Source organism: Myotis yumanensis, unplaced genomic scaffold, assembly GCF_028538775.1.
Source record: "Myotis yumanensis isolate MYYU_CA2020_CCGP unplaced genomic scaffold, mMyoYum1.0.hap1 SCAF_1, whole genome shotgun sequence".
In the NCBI taxonomy this organism is placed as follows: Eukaryota; Metazoa; Chordata; class Mammalia; order Chiroptera; family Vespertilionidae; genus Myotis; species Myotis yumanensis.
In genome coordinates, this window is record NW_027223752.1 from 90,757,750 (window position 1) to 90,770,043 (window position 12,294).

At 35.0% G+C, this 12,294-nt stretch overlaps 1 protein-coding gene across 6 annotated transcripts in view; it reads right to left on the bottom strand.

The window, feature by feature from the left end:
* The window catches only part of HEATR5A (HEAT repeat containing 5A), a 120,036-nt gene that overhangs the window by 35,053 nt on the left and 72,689 nt on the right, over positions 1-12,294 (bottom strand). For all 6 annotated transcript variants that reach the window (XM_070427590.1, XM_070427617.1, XM_070427609.1 and 3 more), the window contains 5 exons: positions 9,346-9,451; positions 7,462-7,652; positions 6,205-6,361; positions 3,541-3,730; positions 2,262-2,431 (listed from right to left, as the gene is read on the bottom strand). In XM_070427590.1, the coding sequence (XP_070283691.1) occupies positions 2,262-2,431; positions 3,541-3,730; positions 6,205-6,361; positions 7,462-7,652; positions 9,346-9,451 (814 nt within the window). The remainder of the gene's footprint in view (positions 1-2,261; positions 2,432-3,540; positions 3,731-6,204; positions 6,362-7,461; positions 7,653-9,345; positions 9,452-12,294) is intronic.

Here is a 12,294-nt window from a genome sequence, read left to right on the forward strand (position 1 = left end):
AAATAGTCAATTCAATATGCAGAAATAAAATATAAAATAATAAAAAAATGTACATTTGTGTAATTAGGTGTTTTTTTCAGATCTCTCATTAAGCTGCAGTAACAAAACCAGACCAAGTAGACATGAGTGTGACAGGGGTGATCTGGATTGCATTCACATGAACAGGTGTCTGGCAAGGGGCAGAGTTAAAGGTTTATCTCATCACAAGTTAATTATAGATTATTTTTTACCCTTGGAAGCCAAATTTTAAAACTGAGAGTACTCAGAATTGCTAATGTAGCTAAGGTTAAGTTCAGAATAGAAGTTAAACAGCATGCAGTTAGAATAAAGTCCTTTACACTAAGGTTTTTTTAAAAAAAATCTTTATTGTTAAAAATATTACATATGTTTCCTTTTTCCCCCATAAGATTTTTTTCTTAATGATGAAAGGCATTCTGAATATTCAGGGAGTTTCAATTAATATGAAAACACTTCATGCTAAATATTTAAATTCTTTGTAGAAAAGAAAATCTGATCATAAAGTTGTTAAAACAGGAAAGCAAAAGCAATTTCCTTACTACAGGGAATATTCTAAAATATAATAATACTAAATTCAACCTAATAAATTTAGAATAAAAATATTAAGACACAAAATTAACATACTATAGTGACAGCAATTTTTTAATATGATTTCTGTATAAGAAAAACATCATTTTACAGCTTAAATATTATGACTAACACGAATAAGATTTGTAATTGTTACTTCTGATTTTCTCAATTGCTCTGAATGTATCCACAAGGAAAATCTGATAATAATCTCTATCTTCTTTATATGTATGTAACCTTTCTTGTCTAGTAAAAGAATAATGAGTTTGATGAGTTTGAACTTTATTTAATAAATGAATTCAGGTAAAGTTAAAGAAGATTAAAAAGGCTACTAGTGGAAATTTCCTACTACAATTTCAAAAGAAAAAAAAATGGCAGTATCATTATATTTGAATGGAGAATGAAAGTCAGACCAACTTGTACTAATAAAACAGTGGATATTTTTCAATAATTGGTTTTGGCAATGGTTCTCTAAATATAAAAGCAATATTCCTGGGGAAAGTCGTTGAGAAGTTCCACTAACTGCTATTTTCTCTAACACATGTTTGGTTCCAGACAGGAACCAAAGTTTCCACCAGAAAAGTCAGTCATATCCTCTTTTTAAGAGTCTTACATAGTTATGATGATCAAAATCAGTATGAAGATAACATAATCTATGTTTAAGGTATATACTAAGAAAATAAAAACAACTGCTACTTAATGATTGGTTATTAGGTGCCTGAGACATGCACTTTTATAGGCGGCATCTTGTGTAATTGTGTTTTATAGACAAGGGAGCTGAGGCTGGAAGAGGTTACAGGGTGTCCCTAAAGCCGCCTAACGCTGAGGTGGCAGAGCTAGGAGCTATTAATCACAAACACAGTCTGAAATAATGAAATGAGGACTGGACAAGAAGTTCAGGAATCTGGATCCTAGACTGAGAGCCTAGTCAAATTATTTGAATTTTTGGTCCTCAGTTTATCTTTTTATTGAGAACACTGGTTTTAACAATGTCTGAGGTTCTTTAAAGTCTGAAATGCTGCATATTTTGCCTCAAGCTTGAAAATGAAAGGTCTGTCTACATAAAGTAATAATTCTCAGCTGTCATGTTACTAATGGGAGTGTGCTATGAACACTGCAGGGGCAGAAAAAGTTTTCATTCCAAATGTAACAACTTTTGAGGCAAGTCCAGACAGAAACTGATGGTGTTCAAGGTAAATCTTAAAACCACTGAGATTATGAAGCACCTTCTATATTCATCAGACACATTAGTAGAACCAAGACATCGATGCATATGCTGCTAGTATATGAAGGAAAAATGTTATGTGCCCATCTGGGATGGAAAGAACTTTCTATGTAATAATTTGGAATAGAAAAAGAAGGAGAGGAAAAAAATGTTACCACAAAATTTTCCATGTCCTATAGTATTTATATAGTACCTGGGATATTTATGCCACACAATATATGCTTATTGCTTAATAAATAAATATTCAAAACATTAAGTTCAACATTAATGGGAGAAAAACAAGTCCATATGAGATTTAAGATGTGATTATATAAAAATTGGCCCCTCACTTTCCCCAAAAGGACTAGAACTGAGAGAAAATTGCTATTGTACACGATGTAGAGAATAATTAAAACAAATCTAAGTTTCCAATAAAAGAAACTAAAAAACTCATTTATAATTTTATACTCACACAGAGGCAGCTGACCAGGCTAGACAAGTTGACATGTCGTGGAGCAAACATATGAAGCTGCTGAAGGCAAGAGATGGCCTGCGCTTGAACAAGGCAGTCTGGGTTATCTTGCATCACTGCACAACCCAACAGACAGGACGTCCTTAAGGTAGAAACTGAAGTACTGTTACCTAAAATGAAAGCAGAAAGTTTTTAATTTCCAATTTTAAATTTAAGAATTTGTGAAGTAAATTTCTTCTACAAAAGCAGGAATAATCCATTTGAAAGATTTTTAGATGATTATTAGTTATTCTTAGTCTGAAAGGTTTTTGGCAACACAAATCATTAGGTAAAAAAACACCTAAGACTGTCTGTAGATTACACCAAATTTTCATGAAAAGTGGAATTAGAAATTGCTAATAAACTTAGTCCTACTTGTATTAGTTGAACGTTGCTTTCATCTATATTAACATCATATATTGTGCATTTGAACAGATCAAAATATCTGAGTTTTCGGATGCAGTCATTTATTTCTTTTCTTTCTTTCTTTTTTTAAAAAAAAAAAAATTTTATTGAATTTTTTACAGAGAGGAAGGGAGAGGGTTAGAGAGTTAGAAACATCGATGAGAGAGAAACATCTATCAGCTGCCTCCTGCACACCTCCTACTGGGGATGTGTCCACAACCAAGGTACATGCCTTTGACCGGAATCGAACCTGGGACCCTTCAGTCCGAAGGCCAATGCTCTATCCACCGAGCCAAACCAGTTAGTGCACAGTCATTTATTTCTTAAAAGAGATCAAGAGTTCTTTAAAATACTCTACTTCATGTCTGTCATTTTAGTTGTTAAGAGAAGCATTTTTAGGACATATCAAAATCTTTCTAAATATGTACTCCTTTTCTTTTCAAGGTAAGATAATCAGACTGAATAGCATTTATTTAGCAAGATAGAATACTGAGCACCTACTACGTGCCAATAACAAAGGCTTTTCAACTTTCTCTTCGTTTGATAAAGAAGAAAACCAAAGCCCAGAGATGTAAGAATTTCCCCAAGGTCACCCAATTAAGTAGTGGTAGAGCTTAAAGTAAGTATCATAGTTTCTATGTTATTTTTCTTTCATGCCCTCATCCAGGATTCAAAGTTTTCCCAAGAGTACTCTCAACATTCTGCCAATATATATGAATATAACATTCTGTTAAACTTCACTTCAATGACAAGTATTTGAGTCAGTCATAGAAACTAAACTAATTTTTATATGTGTATTTTTCATGTAAAACATCCAAAAAACAGCTATGCATACCTTGTAGCTCTGGACCTAATGTAGTAATAAGGGCATTCAAACAACGACCGAGACTTTGATGAACTTCAGCATGAGTAGGAGGCACATTTAACAACAACATTATAATAAGAGAAAGGGTAGGTTCCACATGCAGATAATAGAGTGGGCCTGCAGAATCGATGATCAATGACAAAGAGTGTAGGGCCCAGGTCTGTGAAGACAAAAAAAAAAACGTAAATGTTACAGCAGCATTAAGAAACATACAAAATAATGAATTATTCTTTCGTTGAAGCAAGTGATAAAGTAATGGCAAAGTAAAGTATTTGTACGCTACTTCTAACTTGGAAAGAGAAATGAAGAATTTTAAAAGTTAAAGAAAATCTTTCTTTAAATACCCAGTAAAAAACAGCTGAGAGACAATCATCTAATTTAGAACGGTATATTTAGATATATCTCAGCACTAAGAATTCCAAGATGTTTGATTCTTTAGCTAACAGCTTGCGCTAAATCTATTTTGTTGAAAATTTTTTATTGTTTAATCTATATAGAGAATGAAAATTCAAGTTTTTAAAAGATTCCTTATAGAATACTCTCAACTTTTATGTATGTTTGAATTTTCCAAAATAAGAAGTATATAAAAAGTTCTTCCTTCAGGAAACCAACTTAGAAAATTTTACTGCTTTTATCAATGGATGCATAAAAAAGTGTATAGTACTTTACCAGTAAACGCTATAAAATGAAATTCTGTTAAGTGAGAGAGAGCTGCAATCAAGAAAAGTCAGATTTGATGACACTGGAAGCCATGTAAAGAAGCACTCAAGTTAATCAACAAAAAGTATTCAATATAAAAGTATGTACATTCAGAACAGGCTTCTTGAACAAGAAAAGGAATATAATAAATAGAAGCAAAAAGTACTGTATTAAAAGAAGGGTTAAAAGAATGGAACACCTCAACTTAATCAAGTACTAGATGATGTGGTGAGACTATTAGTATAGTAATTCCAAGAATGAAAGCTTGTTGTTGCTGAGGGATATGAAATTTAACAAGAAGGTAGTTAAACTGGATCTTAAAATACTAAAATTTTTGGATTGTCAGATAGGAATAAGGAGAAGAGCAACAGGAAAAACAGAAGTGCAGATAAGAGAATGACATGTGTGGGATAAAAGTAGGTAGATCATCTATAGGAGAATACCAGTACTTGGGTAAGGAGAGAGAAGATTCTTGGGTCAGCTGATGAAACGTGAGTGAGAAGTTGACCTAAGAAGCAATAAGCAGTTTTGCAGCTTTTCAGTAGGGAAGTTGACAAGATGAAAGACTTTCAGGAAAACAAATTTGGCTTCATATCTAGGGAGAGTTGAAAAGAACCTAAAAGTAAAATGACCAGGTAGGAGGCTACTATCTATATATATAAAAGCCTAAGTGACCGGCTGACTGGTAGCTATGACACACATTGACCACCAGGGGGCAGATGCTCAGCACAGGAGCGGAAACCACAGGCATGGAAACATGGAACAGACTGATGAATCTTAGAGGGATGGGGGTAGGGGGGGAGGGCTGGAAGAGATCAACCAAATGTCTTATATGCATACTAGGCTCCTTGGTCTGGTCTGTGCCCTCTCACAATCTGGACCCCTTGGGGGATGTCAGAGAGCCAGTTTCGGCCTGATCCCCGCAGGCCAAGCTGAGGGACCCCACCAGTGCACAAATCCATGCACTAGGCCTCTAGTAGTAAATAAAGGCACACAGGAGCCTTGGCTGGATTGCTCAGTTGGTTGGAGCGTCATCCAGATGTGCCAAGGTTGCAGGTTTGATTCCTGGTCAGGGCGCATACAAGGAGGCAACCAATGACGTATCTATAGATGGAACAACAAGTCAATGTTTCTCTTTCCCTTCTTCCCCCTCTCCCCCCTCAAATCAATAATAATAAAAAAAAGACGCAGGAAACCAAGATAAGGGGAGCAAAAGAGCAAGAAGAGTAATAATCATTCAAGATTTGATTAAAATATCAGGAAAATGATGATTTCAACAGAATTGGGTAAGCTATGTACAACAATATGATAAAGTGGTTAAGAACATGGATTTGGAGTCCATGACTTGTTTTCTTAACCTGAGTTACTTAGTTTCTGTAAGCCTCAATTTTCTTTCTGTATAATGAGAATATACACCCTAGACTACTGTGAAGAAAAAACATATTAATATGTTTAGAAGAATATAATACAATGTTTGTTACCTATTAAGCTCTCCAAAATAATAGATGTTATTAAGATGGCAGACAGATTAATTCTCAGAAAAAGATACTGAACTTGACTTTAGACACTGAGTGTGAAAAAGAGAATTAAATTTTAAAAATCCATCATGGTTAAATGGCTTTAATATTTACTATGAGAGGGCCCTAGCTGGTTTGGCTCAATGGATATAGCGTCAGTCTGTGGACTGAAGGGTCCCGGGTTTGATTCTGGTCAAGGGCACATGCCTGGGTTGTGGGCTCAATCTCCAGTATGGAGCGTGCAAAAGCATTTATGTTTCGATCTCTCTCTCCCTCTCCCTTCCTCTCCGAAATCAATAAAAATATATTAAAAAAATATTTACTGCGAGAGGAGAATTATTTACAAATTACTAATGATCATTAAAAACATAATTTGCAAATCATGAATTTCAAGGAGGATATCACACGGAGTTCTTACCTGCACATCAGGAGAAGTACTGTCCTGAGACAAAGTATATAGGATTCCTACACAAGAATTCAAATGTTGAGGACTTATTCCTCCTAAATACCTATGGAGGGATCCCAAAGCCAATGAATGCCCTGTTCTGGTAACCACGTCCCTTGCTGATTTCAGTCTGTAATTATGGAAATAAAAATATATGATAATCACTGAAGTGAAACTACTGCATGATACTGTCACCTACACAAAACTTTTTGTATGAATAGTTCTAAAATTCAGAAATGTTTTTACTGTTAAATGATAAAAAATTTCTGAAATAACCAGTTAGGTATCTTGCAAAGAAAAACATTTTAAATAAAAATATCTTCACATTATTATAGATTATTTAAGTAAAAGCAATTTCAATGTCTTTCAGAGATACACACACACACTAAATTTATATGGAGGACATTATTACTTTATTAAATTACATTTCAAAAACATTGCTGAGATACTTTAATTCCACAGAGAGAATTCAACTCAAGAACTTTGTATTTAAAATTAAATGTAATAGGATAAGTTAATATATGAGGAATTTTCTATGTATTTTACACTAATTGAAGTGCTTTACATTTAGTTCTCTAATCCTCCCAACAACCTTGAGATCCATACTATTATCAATTCCTTTTTGCATATGAGGAAATCAAATAGGATAGCCAAAGTAACTCTTACAAAGTAGACAACTATTAAATGGAAGAGTTGGCATTTGAACCAAATTAGTAATCTGACTCTAGACCAGCCGTGGGCAAACTACGGCCCACAGGCCGGATCCGGCCCGTTTGAAATGAATAAAACTAAAAAAAAAAAAAAAAAAGACCGTACCCTTTTATGTAATGATGTTTACTTTGAATTTATATTAGTTCACACAAACACTCCATTCATGCTTTTGCTCCGGCCCTCCGGTCCAGTTTAAGAACCCATTGTGGCCCTCGAGTGAAAAAGTTTGCCCACCCCCTGCTCTAGACTCTTAAACCAAATCAGACACATATTCAGCAGACTAGAAGGTCAAAGTGCTGCCTGCACTTCTACCACCACTACTAAAAGTAACTTTATGTATCTACATATATTACCAATCTAACCATAAACTTTTATTTGTAGTTATTTTATTTTTTATCACTTTCTTATTTATTATCTCATTTACCTTAACATCCTTTAAATAGGCAGGGCAGTATTAACAACCTTCTATACCCAGCTTTGACACCTAGCCTAGGAATATTAAATGAGAAATTCACTTACTTGTCAAAGCTAACTTGAGCTAACGAAGCAGTAAAAGGTCCATCATCAACCACTTGGGCTAACCTAGCCCATGCCTCTGCAGCTGCACATCTCACGAGGGGGTTGGGACTTTCTAAGGCTCCTGTTACTAATGCTAGGGCAGGTCTTCTCATTTCTTCTGGACCCAAACTTCCCTTGGAGCCAGCCACATACTGAAATATGAAAAGAACAACCCAAACTTACAACTGCAGTGAATTTTACCTAATTTGGAACATATGTTCTGGTTAACCAAATGTGTTCATACTTGGATTACTACTTAAAAAAAAATCAGAACATAAAAACTCCACTGAACATACAAACATAATTTGATTTTTGTGACAAAGTACTTGAGAATTTTAAACATCCAGACAAACAATGTGGTGACCAATTATCACTGTAGTATACACAGTGGGGCCTTGACTTACGAGTGTCCTGACTAACGAGTTTTTCGAGATACGAGCCGTCTCTCGGCCGTTTTTTGCTTTGAGTTGCGAGCTAAAATTCGGGTTACGAGCCAGCTTCAGATACCCCACTGCTAGTTGGCGCAGCGAATGTCACAGTGAACGCCACAACATCAGCCCAGCATCACGTGTCTCACTTGTTCGTTTTTTGATTTGACATACGAGTAATTTGAGTTACGAGCTCCGTCACGTAACGAATTAAACTCGTAAGTCAAGGCCCCACTGTACATATGTTCAGAAGACTATTAAAAGGGATTTTCCATAAAATATATAACTAATGAAACCTATTACATTTTATTTAGAAACAATAAGTTACAAATGTTAACAACGAGCCAGATTTGGAACATATGCCATAGTCTGCCAATCCCTGGTCTAGGCCAGTGGTCGGCAAACCACGGCTTGCGAGCCACATGCGGCTCTTTGGCCCCTTGAGTGTGGCTTTTCCACAAAATACCATGTGCAGGTGCACACATACAGTGCAATCGAAACTTTGTGGCCCATGCGCAGAAGTTGGTTTTCGGCCTGAGCGAGTCTATTTTGAAGAAGTGGCGTTAGAAGAAGTGGGGGGTGTTGGTCGGGCGATAGGAGATGTGCAGGTGGGCCGCAGGATACGCAGTGCGGGGGAGGTACATTGTTTTGAGGTACGTTTGCTGAGGTCGACCCCTTCCAACTCTCCCATCCACACTCGTCTAACTGAAACAAGTATACAAGACAAGTGTGGAAGGGAGAGTTGGAAAGGGTCGACCTCAGCGAACGTACCTCAATCAGATTGAGGACGTTTTTAGCAAAGGCCAGGTAAGGAGTACCCTAATTAAGTTAATAACAATGTACCTACCTATATAGTTTAAGTTTAAAAAATTTGGCTCTCTAAAGAAATTTCAATCGTTGTACTGTTGATATTTGGCTCTGTTGACTAATGAGTTTGCCGACCACACTGGTCTAGGCCAGTGGTCGGCAAACTGTGGCTCGCAAGCCACGTGCGGCTCTTTGGCCCCTTGAGTATGGCTCTTCCACAAAATACCATGTGTGGGTGCGCATGTACAGTGCGATTGAAACTTTGTGGCCCATGCGCAGAAGTCGATATTTTGTGGAAGAGCCACACTCAAGGGGCCAAAGAGCCGCACGTGGCTCACGAGCCAGTTTGCCGACCACTGGCTAGGCTATTAGGCTCAGTAGAGTAAGGCATGGCCCCAGTACAAGGTTATCTGACTAACAAGTTATATGTGGAGAAAAAGTAAAAGGGAAATTATAAATCACAAAACATTTTCATCAGGAGGTTAAGAAAAATTAGGGGGGAAAAACAATGATAGCCCTTTAACAATACCTTCCTCCAATCTACTTAGTTGATCCTATCTTAAAAAAAAATAAAATAAAGCAAACATGAATTTTTAAAAAATATAATTACCTTTAAGAAACTGGAAACTGAGGAAATAACATGTAACTGAACTACTTGTTGACGAGCTCCTTTTGTGTGCTTTATACTGTCCAAAAGCTGTTCCAATGTAAGAAGCCTAAAATCAGAAACAAAATATTTAAAAGCAAATAGAAAAGACAGTATTGTTAATCAAGATAAAGTTAGTCAATGGACAGTAATAAATATCTACTGCTAATTCGTTTTGTTGGTACTACTAAAATGTTGAACACACCAAAGCATTTTTGGAAAAGAAAATATATCATAACCAATGCAAAAATATTTAATTAGGTGTCATTCTATAGTGGGGGAGAAGCATTATTTTGTGGAAAACAACAATAACAACAAATGGATGTATCACTTAATAAAGATTTACCTGGGAAAATCCAGCTATTCCAGCAATTATTTTCTAAACAAAGGATAGCTCAGAAATTATTTGCATCAATTTTTGTTTTTAATAACAGAACTTAATTGGATTCAAACACATTGCTTCATTTTAAAGGTAGCACCAACTTATGTCATCTACATTTAATGCTTCTCAACTACACTTTAAAAATGTACTTGGGATCATATTATATACAACACAACATTAACTCATGCTTTTCCCATTTTCTCCTGACTGTATCCAGGACTGACAGCCCCCAAGTTTTTCCCCATGTTTTGATCCCAAATCCTAACAGAGATTTCAAAAACAAAACAACACAAAACAAAACAAAAAATAACATCAACAACAAAAAAACGTTCTGAATTTTCAGGAAGATGACTTTTTTTCCTTTATAAAAATTTTTTTTCAATTACAGTTGACATTCAATATTGCATTCATTTCAGAGGTATACAGTATAGTGGTTAAACATTATATAACTTATGAAATGGTAAGTCTAGTACCCACCTGGTACCATACATAGTTATTGCCTACGTTGACTATATTCTCTATGCTATACTGTACTCGACAACTCTATGACTAGTCTGTAACTGCCAATTTGTACTTTTTAATTCTTTTACCTTTCCTACCCATTCCCCCCATTCCCTACCCCTTCCCATCTAGCAACTGTCAAAATGTTCTCTGTATCTATGAATCTGTTTCTGTTCTACTTGTTTTTTAGATTCCACATCATATGGAATACTATGTGATGAACACAGGGGTGCATATATCTTTTCAAATTAGTGTTTTGGATTTCTTCAGATAAATAACCAGAAGTGGAAGTGCTGGGTCATAAAGTAGTTTTTTTAATTTTTTGAGGAACTGATGCAGATAACAGCATTCAGTAACACTGAATTGGTATTTCTAAGTGGCATAAGTTAAAACATGTAATTATTTTGTTTGTAACGAAGTCAGAAACAAAGTTTTGAGTATAGTTGAAACAAAAATACATAGTTAACTGAGTAAACAGCAGACACACATTTGAAAATACTGATTTACTTTATTTTTTCAGGGAGGGTGTATAATGGTGAACATTTTTAATACTGAGAACTATATGCTTTTCCTCTCTCTCCATCAACTCACAATCTACAGTATTTTATAAGCATTTATAGCAGTGGTTCTTAACCTTGGCGGCACATCCGAATCAGATGTTTTTATTTATAAGTTTCAATGCCTAACATAGTATGACCACCATACTATTAAATCAGAATCTACACTTTAGAAAGTTGTTCAAATGATTGCAATGTGCAGTTGGAAGTGGAACAATCATCAAGTTAATGAACTAATTCATTCTTTGCAATTAGGTGCAAAAAATATATTAAAAGTAACAACATTTGCATAAGATCAATAATATTTCTCTTCTGTTTAAAATATGTTGACATTCTGAAAGTTTTTTTGTTAATCCTCACCTGAGAATATTTTTCCATTGATTTTACAGAAAGTGGAAGGGAGGTAGAGAGAGGGAAAGAGAGTGAGACAGAGAGAGAGAAACACAACTGTGAGAGACACATCAATTGGTTGCCTCCCAAAAGTGCCCAGACCAACCCACAACCTAGTTATGTGCCCTGGTAGGGAATCGAAGCTGCAACCTCTTTGGTGCACAGGATGACATTCCAACCAACTAAGCCACCTGACCAGGTTATGAGTCGAACTTTTTAATTTACATTTTGTTGTTTTATATTTTCTAAATCTTCTTCTGAGTATGTATTAATTTATAATTAAACAAAATAGATGCTATTATAAATCAATATTTGTGATTTCCCATATACAATAAGAACACAAATAAAGTTGAAATTAGTATTAGCCATTTTAATTTCAGAAGAAAGGGAGGATAAGTGATAATAAAATCGCTTAAAAAAAAAGAAAAGAAAGTTTGTAAGAACTATATTCTTTTCTTTTTTACATTTTACCTTGAATTTACTAAAAGGAGTAGAGCCATTTAAGAACATGCTTAATTTAAATCACTTATCCACAAGGCCACCCCGTTTCATCCACTGTAGTTAGCTGTATTAATTCAAATGAACTATTTTAAATTAACTATATTCTGTATAGGTAAACAGGGAGCTATATGCTACAAATAAATTTGGGAAAAATACCTTTTGAAATTAAAGCTCTGAAAAGACACCTCAAAATTTATGTGTGTGTGTGTGTGTGTGTGTGTGTGTACACCTTAATGCTACCAGCCTTTTAAATAAAATGACATGAAGCTGTTAAAAATAAACAAATTTTATTCACTTTTCTATCCACTGAAAGACCTGTTTCAGAAATGTGTTGTTGACAACACTCAAATATATTTGTTCATCTTCAGCAAGAGACCAAGGTAAATTTCCTACCTAACTGGAAGATATAACTGGATAAAATTATATTGTGTGTATATATAGAGAGAATATGAATGATGATACTTAACAATTTGTAAACTGTGGACCAGTATAGCCTACAGGAAAGATTCACTTCCTTTTAGTATCTCAGATAAAAACTGAATTTTCTGGTAGTCGATATGAATAATGTTTTTTAATCTTTAA